We start from the raw sequence: 9143 nt of genomic DNA on the forward strand, positions 1-9143 counted from the left end.
AAATTATGTCCATGTTTCAGTAAAGAGAAAGCACCAGAAGAGCAGATAGACTAAGTTGCTCACAAAGAGGGGAACAGCCAAAGGAATTTAAAATAAACATAAAATAATCCACACAAAGATTTAGATGGCCAAAGGAATTTTGTATGGATCTCAGTAAACCTAAAAGTGGAAACTTGATTATTCAAAATCCAGAAAAGGAGTACTGAAATGCAGAGGGCAATATGGTGACTTTAAGGTGAGAAGCCCAGAATCTGAAAGATGATGGATGTTTGAGTGGGGGGTGGGTGGAACCACATTTTGTGTAGGTGACTAAACACCGGTAAAAAAAAAAAAAGTGCCAGAGATACAGTGCAAAACAAAACTCCAGAAGGAATAGGATAACTGAGGATAATCTTCCTGTATCTAAAGTGGAACTACAATGAAAGCGATTATGTAAACTATCATTGCTGGCCTGGTTTTACAATTTACAGCTTATCTAGTTTGTTTTGCAGTCCTCTGCGTTTATCACCCTATGTTCACTGACCCAGAATGAGTATATAGCTCAGGTGTTCAGCCAATTGTAGCAAAAGTTCTTTAGCACTTACCTGCATGCTTGTTTCAGGTGTGACTGATTGCTGACACCAAATCCGTTTACCATCAAAGCACTTCAGCATTCTTTTAAAGAGTTCAGCAATGGTAGTTGACGCCATCTCTCATGGTGGATCCATTTTAGGACAGATTTTGCAGTTGATCTTGATACTACAAAAAGTTATGGTCATGGACCCAGAAATTAGCATTCTATACCAATTTTTAATAACCTAAAAAAAAAATAGATTTTAAACAATTTGTTTTTCAAATGTTTTTGTAACCTGTCCAAATAATGTTCGCAGATAGGAATCTTGACTGTTTTGTCTTGCCATTTTACTTAAATTGTTGAAAGTTTGCAGACCACCCTTGCTGCTACAGTAATCAAAAAGTTTCAATACCTGTTTGATAAACCCACAGACTCCAATCAAGTATGCAGATCAGGATTAATATACTCATTGTAGTTTGTTTTAGATTAGTGACTGACAGCCAGACAACTGTTGTTCTCTCAAGGAGGTTTCAATTGTAGCCCCAGTGTTTAGGTTCAGGTTTTCTTCATATTGATCATGTTTTCTCAATAGATCTTTCTATTCAGCTTGTATGTTCTGTTAACTTGACATTTGCTCAAAATAGTAAAAAAATAAATAAATAAAAAGGTATAGTATAGGACAGGGTCACCCCAGATCAGCACTGACCATGTTATCAGTGACTGTCATTTGTTAATAATAGTAACTACATGTAATACAACCTACTGTGATGAAAAAATCAATACATGAAAATCCTTTCAATTACAAGTAGTAAATATGTAAAATATTATTTTGTTTTCCTGTTTCTCTACCCAAAGGGGCTAATCCTGTTATCCTTGTTACAGAATGGTCGATGTAGGAGGCCAGCGATCAGAAAGGAGGAAATGGATACACTGCTTTGAAAATGTCACTTCCATAATGTTCCTTGTAGCACTTAGTGAATATGATCAGGTCCTTGTGGAGTCTGACAATGAGGTAAACTTTATTTCTATTTTCTCTATCTAATCTATCTCACTGACACATTCCCTAGTTGAGAATCCATTACTGCCATTGCAGCACATGGATCTTCTAAATTCTCCACCAGAGAATCATTCATTGGTTTAGAACTTAGCCCGTATGAGTGGTTTTCACAGTGATCATGGGGTCACTACCCTGAGATCTCATCATATACAAGAATATATAAAATGTCTAAAGTGTACCCATGTTCATAAATACCAACCTTTTAAAAAAGTCCAGTATTGTTTTGTTGTAAAATCTGTGTTCCTAAACATAACTTGTTCACACTTTATTTGCTGCCACCCACAGTGTTCAAGCTCTTCAGCAGCAGTCCCCATCTTGCTTTATAATACTCAATACCCGGATCCCATTCCCCTCCTTTTCTCAGGGAACCTAGCTAATGGTGAAACGCATTGGGACAAGAAACATTTTATTTGATTAGGACTGAAAATCCAGGGATCTATTCTGTCTAGTTAGTTGGTCCTATACCCCATGACTTTACAATGGAAATTACACTTACTACTATTGTATATTGGATCACTGAAAACCCTTGATGTATCGAAAACTTTGACATCAATATATTTATTTACTGCCAAAAAAACTAGTTTAATTGGGGTGGCAGCTTAAATTTTTCGAAGGAAGTTTGCAACTTTGTTTTTGTTCACACTATAGCGAAGGGCATAGCAAACAACAATTCCATCATAACAGGTACATTTTCAATACTTGTTTAAAGATATTAACCAAAAATCCAAGATGATATCAGTAGAAAACTTGAGAGCTGAAAGTGAATGTAACATTACAGATTTTACAGGATCATTGAGAAGATTAGTATTTAAAATGAATATTTCCAGATGCAAAAACCCTCGGAGAAATGTCTGCAAAGATTGGGACTGTCCCTGAAATCCTGGGATTTCTCAGCAATGTATCTGGGGATTGAGTGATCTGGATGTCATGAATTCTGCAATAGATAGCATTGATAATTGGTCATTCATTACCATCTGGTCTAGCATATCATTTTGGCCATTCATTACATTCTGTTACTAAGCTTTTACTATTGTCTGGTGAAAAATCTTGTTTGGATCCAGTGTTTTGTGTGTGTGTGTGTGTGTGTGTGTGTGTGTTTTTTTTTTCCATCTCTTAAATTTACTTTCACATTTTGGATATACAAAACAAATCGTAAAAATGAGATCATATTGCTAGGCTGCTGGAGCAGGAAATCTGAGTGAATTACAGCAAGCAATTAGTAGCTCTGCAAGAACCACAATATTTAATTATGCCGAAATTATATTTCAGCTAAGTGGATGAAATGTTGGTCTTAGCAAATGTAAGATAATACAGAGAAATGCAAAAGTGTATAGTGCTGAGACTAAAGCTGAACACTTCTACAGTTTAGAGATTTTAAGTTTAACTTATAACCCAACTAAACCCAAAACCGATCAAGACAAATTCTTCAAACAATCATTTTATTTGGTGTCAATTTTTAATAGTACATTTGGAACTTTACATTTTTTTTTTAATAAAACAAAAAAATTGTAGCTCAGTTACAGAACCTTTCATGCTTTATAGTTTCAATGACTATGGACTTTGTAAAGCGCTGCTTAATATGTCGGCGCTATAAAAATACTGGCTAATATTAATTTACCAGGTAATTTTCTCCACCATTTTGCATCTGTACACTGTATCTACCTTTAAACCTGAGCTTTGTTGTATCATAGGCGGTGAGCTTTTCTCCTAGCATAGGAGCTTGGAACCTAAACAATGCATGTGTGGATGGCAGAAGCATAGGGACACTACCTAAAAGCCTGTCTCCCTAGAAAGGTTCACCTTTTTAGGTGGCAGGCAGGTATGCGGATCTTCACAAGACGAATGATATTCTACACAAGCAATGATTTTGTTGATATTGAGTCAATAATAAAATGGCATCATGATTACTGTTATTACATATAGTATAGTTTTGCCTTCCTCTAAATCTTCTATGTCCATAGGGTCTTATATCTGGGATAGGTTTTTTTCCCTAGTGGTTAAACTTGTTGGACTTTTTTCACTTGATGTGTTTTTTTTTCAACCTGACTTGCTATGTAACTATAGTAGTTTATACCCTAGCAGATAATATTCCCCGAATATGCCCTGCAGGTGAATTTTTGTATGTGTGTTATATTTATAAAGCCAAGAATGTGACGTTCATCTACCATTCATAAGTGGGTATCATTTCCTGAAATCATATAGTATTTAGTGTACTGCAGTGTGTGTGTAACCTTTTAATTTGATATCTGCTTTTTCAGAACCGGATGGAAGAAAGTAAAGCACTATTTAGGACGATTATCACATATCCCTGGTTTCAGAACTCCTCAGTCATCCTCTTTCTAAACAAGAAAGATCTCCTGGAGGAGAAAATAATGTACTCTCATCTAGTTGATTATTTCCCCGAATATGATGGTAAGTCATAATTTATAGGTAATTTGTCTGTTGATGGAGAACAACTGCATTGTCTGGACAAACAATGAGAATCTGTATCTGTATTTTTCCACACTAGAGGATCTGATGGTTCATTTTATTGGGTTGCACAAGGCGGCAGTAGTCTTACTTGGTTATAACTGGGCCTAAATCCAACTATACTGAACCCCTGTATTCATCTAGGTATATTCTTCATTATAAACAGGTTCAGGCTTGGACATGAAAATCATAGTGAGAAATCAATCCAGTGTTATCCTGCAGCTATAGATTATTAGATGAACTCATGCAGTGGTGTGTAGCTTCTTCCCTCCACAAATATGATTTGTGCGAAAAAAACATATTTTTCCTTTCTGCTTCATGTTGTAATCATGTTATTTACTTATTTGGTTTAAGGTTAAAAATAAAAATGTCACAAAGTATTTCTAAACACACAAACAAAAATATAATGTAGCAGCCTATGGTGAAAGCTCCTGCAAAGATATAGTACAATGAGTGGTCACCCTAGGATAGGAGGTGTTACTGGCAGAAAAACAAAGTGAAAAAATTTAGGACCGTTATCTGTTATGTTGCTTGGCTGAGCATTCATGTTTAAGTGGGAGCTGGACAATTCCTGCCGAAGGGCAACTAGATATATCCCCTGAGCTTTTTATATGTAAGGGAAACTTTTAACCTTTTTGCTACCAAGACCCTTTATGTAAAGTTACTTTTCATGGTCCTAGAGCAGGAAGATCCCTGGTGCCACAAGGTGTGAAAGGCATAATTTCCACTACCTGTAAAAGTAATCAGGCAGCCCCCTGATCATTTCTGCACCTAAGCCAGGTGCTTACAAAACAAATGTAAACTGTAAAGTGAAACTGTGTGTTGCCTTAAAACATAAAATTGTGAACAAGGTATTTTATTACAGAAGAAACATTGAACATGTATTCTGTGAAATCCTGTACAAGTCCATTAGTTTCCCCACCCCTGATATGAAGGTTTTATCTGTCCACTTCCTTCCTCTCCCCTCTACATAAATCTGAGGATTTGGCCATCCTGAGATTTTTTGTCCATAAAACACCCAGCAGGCCTGCACATTCATCTGCCTTCCTATATTTGAGGGCACAGTTAGTCCAGCAGAACTCAAGAAAGGTTCAAAGAACATAATGGAACTAATTTATTAAAGGTCCCTAGGAATGGAGAAGATAGATTATTTTTGGAGAAAATGGTGGATCCAACAAACCTAGAATGGATCTGGTCAAGGATTAAAGACATTTGGCATTTTTAAGAAATCCTTTCTAGGTTTGCTAAATCACCCAGGTTCTCCCATGATATAGTCCATGTTCTCCAGTCCTGGTGAGCTTCACCCATTGGACCTAATTAACTAAAACTCAACAAGACTGGAGAAGATATACTTTCATCAGCAAACCTGAAATGGATATGGTCAAAGATTGAAAACATTTTCTAACAAATAGCAAATTCCTTTAACAATTGGCAAAAGAAATACAATTCCAGGTTTGCTGGGTCACCCAGCTTTACCAATGAAAGCATTATCTTCTCCAGTCGGAGAGCTTTAATAAATCAGGCCCAATATTTCAGAGTGCCCAGACTCCAGTTTGAATTGGTTATATTAGTGTGTGTATATGTGTGTGTATATATATATATATATATATATTATTATTTTTTTTTTTAAAGTAAAAGTGTGCTTTCATTGCTACATTTGTTTGTGTGATCTTTTCTTCATTCTCTCTTCATAGGACCCCAGCGAGATGCACAAGCAGCAAGAGAGTTCATCTTAAAGATGTTCGTAGATCTGAATCCAGACAGTGACAAAATAATCTACTCTCATTTCACCTGCGCCACAGATACAGAGAACATTCGCTTCGTCTTTGCTGCCGTCAAGGACACTATTTTACAGCTGAATCTGAAGGAATACAACTTGGTCTAACTGTGCCTGCTAGTTTTCCCAATCCCCTTTGGGCCGTTGAAGAAATTCAAGAAGGACTGTATTATCTTTAAGAAAAGAAACAATTTGCATAATACTAATTTATTGCCGTCCTGAACTCTGCGAACGTCCGCAGAGTTTGTAGTAATTATTATGATTTTATTTAAACTATGTGGAGGAAAAACCGCTGCAGTAACCAGGCAGCACCATTTTCTAGGAGAAGACGACTTGTTTTGAATTGTAAGTCGTGTACTCACAAGGGCCGGTTTAATTTTTATTGCTTGTTATGTTTTTTAAGGCGAAAGAGCAGGATGCTTTCAGTTCTGCATGATGCACTGAGGCTCCTTCTTTGTCTTTTAATAATTTTCAAGTTAAGGTCTCCCCTACAATAAATCCCTTTCTGAGCCGCTAACACTAGTAAACAATTAGGCATAACTATTATTTGATTTCATTTTTTTTTATCTTTTTATTTTTTAAATTCAAGCCATCCTCTTTGCTAATTTATATACTTTTTTGAAGGATAAAAGTATTGATACTGTGATTTTTAAATTATTGACATGTATAAAGTAGATTTGGTTTTTGGTACTGTCTTTTGTCACTTCAAGGAAGATTTCACAAGAGCTCATATCAAGCAGTAGGTACATGAGTTCAGTAATTAGCCATCTATACATGATGATGACAGACAAGATCGCAGTCAGGTGATCAAAATGTCTGTGCAAGATGACCAAGCCTAACTAAAAAATAATGGAGGGAGTTTTTTTATTTATTTTTTTTGAGGGGTTATTTAGTGTGCCATCTTTTTTTTAACATTAGAGAAGAGACAGAATCTAGGTGGTAGTTTATATTTTACTTGCACATCCAAAATGCCATGTACACTACACTTTTTTTCCCCCAGCTTAGTGCATTGTGTTTGAATATGCAGATGCCTTTTTTCTTAAGGTGGTATTGTAGGTTTGACTGAATAATTTGTGCAAAATCAGTATCTAATTTGCCAACTCTGGCTTTTTTTTTTTTTTTAACTGTACATAGACAATTAAATGCCAAAACTGACTGATTAGGTTCTAATGTCATCAGATGCCTGCCAAAAAAGCCATTTCACACTTTAAAGTAGTTATTTTATTTCTAGTATTTCATCCTATTTGCCAAACAAACAACGCATGTATTACCTGTTTAGGTGGCTTTGTATTTAAATACAACTTCTGGTGCCCTTTATGTTGATAAGATGCCATATAAACGCTTTTTTTTTTTCTTTTTTTTTATTCTTCTCAACTTATTTCCCAAACATCCTCCAATATGTTGGATCATAATATAAGTGCATTGGTTTACTGAACTCTGATAAGTGGTTGAAACTTTTTAAACAAAAACCAGGGACCTTTAAATACTTTTAAGAGCTGCTAATATGCATTTTCTGTAAGATCATTAACACAACAGGTCAAAGTATTAGTCCCATAGTATGACGTTAAGGTGCAGATACAAACTAATAAAGTTTTTTTTACGTGTACACTTCAAGCTTTGCAAGTTTTTTTGTTTTTTTTGTTTTTAAACCATGGGAGGACATTTTGCAAGCCATTCAGTTAGAGGCACCACTGGGCCTTTTTATTTTATCATTTTATTTTAATTTTTTCATTGCTATGCAGCATTAGAGAGGGGGGGGGGGGGGTTGGTATTAGGATAGGAGAGATGGTTGTGATTGCTGAAGCCACTGCCTCAGGGATGCAAAGAGGAGCTGAGAATGAAGTAAACAGCAGTTACAGATGTTTACATTTACCTGTTCAGCCCTGACATCTGTTACAGATACTGAAAGGTTTAAATGTCTGGTTTAACACTATCCATCCAAAATTTGGCTCCCTTGTCCAAAGTTTCTTTATATTGCTCCCTGATACCAATGTAACTTAACAAGTATAGGTAAAAAATACAACTGTTTGTAGGTATAGTGCAATTATAAATGCTATAATCATTGTACATACATCTCTCTATTTCTATACATATATATATATATATGGCAGCATCCATATTGGCTTTGTAATCCATTAGTTTTTGGCAGACTGAATGTGCTGTATTGATAAATATGTATGTATATGTAATTGTATTGTATGTCTTATAGCTTATTCACATTTCAAATAATGTAATTGTTTTCCTTTAATTTTTCTTTTTTTCTCTTTTGTAATTTTTTTTTTCTTTTTTGTAATTTTTTTTTTTAAACAAGAATGTACAATTCATTTTTTAATTGGTGGGGATTTTATTTTTCTCTCCATTTAAATACTGATTCTAATGTTACTCTGGTACCAATGAGTAACAACTGTTACAAACAATATTTCTGAATAGTGGTACACTTAGAATGGATGTCTTTAACAGAGAAGGAGTTAAATTCTAGGAAATTGGAATTTCGGAGACACCATTAATGTGCATCCTTTTGGCTGATAAGAGTACAAGATTCTGATTTCACACAATAATTGGTTACTTATTGACCTATCAGCACAAGATGGGGGGGTAAAGCCATTGGAAAGACCTTTTCAGTCCAAGGAAGTTCAGAAATGTATAGTCCATGGAATGGCCTGGATAATTATATTACTCATTGGCTTTTTTTTATTTTGAAGAGTAAAGTAATCATTAGGAAATCAAAGTATAAAAGCATATATATATATATATATATATTTTAATCTAAACTTTTTTATGGTCCTAATTGCACACCTATTGCTTTTGCAAAAAAGAAAAAAAAGTATTTCAATGCATAACAAACCTGAGTATATCACTTACGTACAGTATATTATACAAGGTGTTAGCACACTTCTAATGTATATAATTGTCACCAATGTTGAATTTCTAGTCAGTGAAAATATAAATATATTTGTTTTGTTTTATTTTATTTTCAATGATGCTGTGACAAATGAAAATTGACACTGAAGCTTCACAAGATTTTAGTATTTGTAATTTTTGTTTGGGGGGGGTCGGGGGAATTTGATTATTGCTATGCACCGATTTATTTGCAATTTTCGTTCTGCTATAGGATGATGTATAGAATATGGCATTCTATAGCAAATGTCCACAAAAAAATAATCTTGCGCACGAATCTGTTTAGGCAGCAATATGGCTGTTTTTTTTTTTTTTTTTTTTCTTTGGCCATGTTTTCAAATAAAAATTTGGTAATTTTTTTTCCGATATGCCCGTCAAAACATAGATTT

General features: G+C 34.8%; 1 protein-coding gene across 1 annotated transcript in view; it reads left to right on the plus strand.

Annotated features, from left to right (window-relative positions):
- The window catches only part of LOC140325970 (guanine nucleotide-binding protein G(q) subunit alpha), a 49395-nt gene extending 40520 nt beyond the window's left edge, over positions 1-8875 (plus strand). The window contains exons 5-7 of the mRNA XM_072404114.1: positions 1436-1565; positions 3869-4022; positions 5774-8875. Of these exons, the coding sequence (XP_072260215.1) occupies positions 1436-1565; positions 3869-4022; positions 5774-5964 (475 nt within the window). The 3' untranslated portion in view covers positions 5965-8875. The remainder of the gene's footprint in view (positions 1-1435; positions 1566-3868; positions 4023-5773) is intronic.
- Positions 8876-9143: the final 268 nt, after the last annotated feature.

This window comes from Pyxicephalus adspersus, chromosome 3 (assembly GCF_032062135.1).
Source record: "Pyxicephalus adspersus chromosome 3, UCB_Pads_2.0, whole genome shotgun sequence".
Lineage (NCBI taxonomy): Eukaryota > Metazoa > Chordata > Amphibia > Anura > Pyxicephalidae > Pyxicephalus > Pyxicephalus adspersus.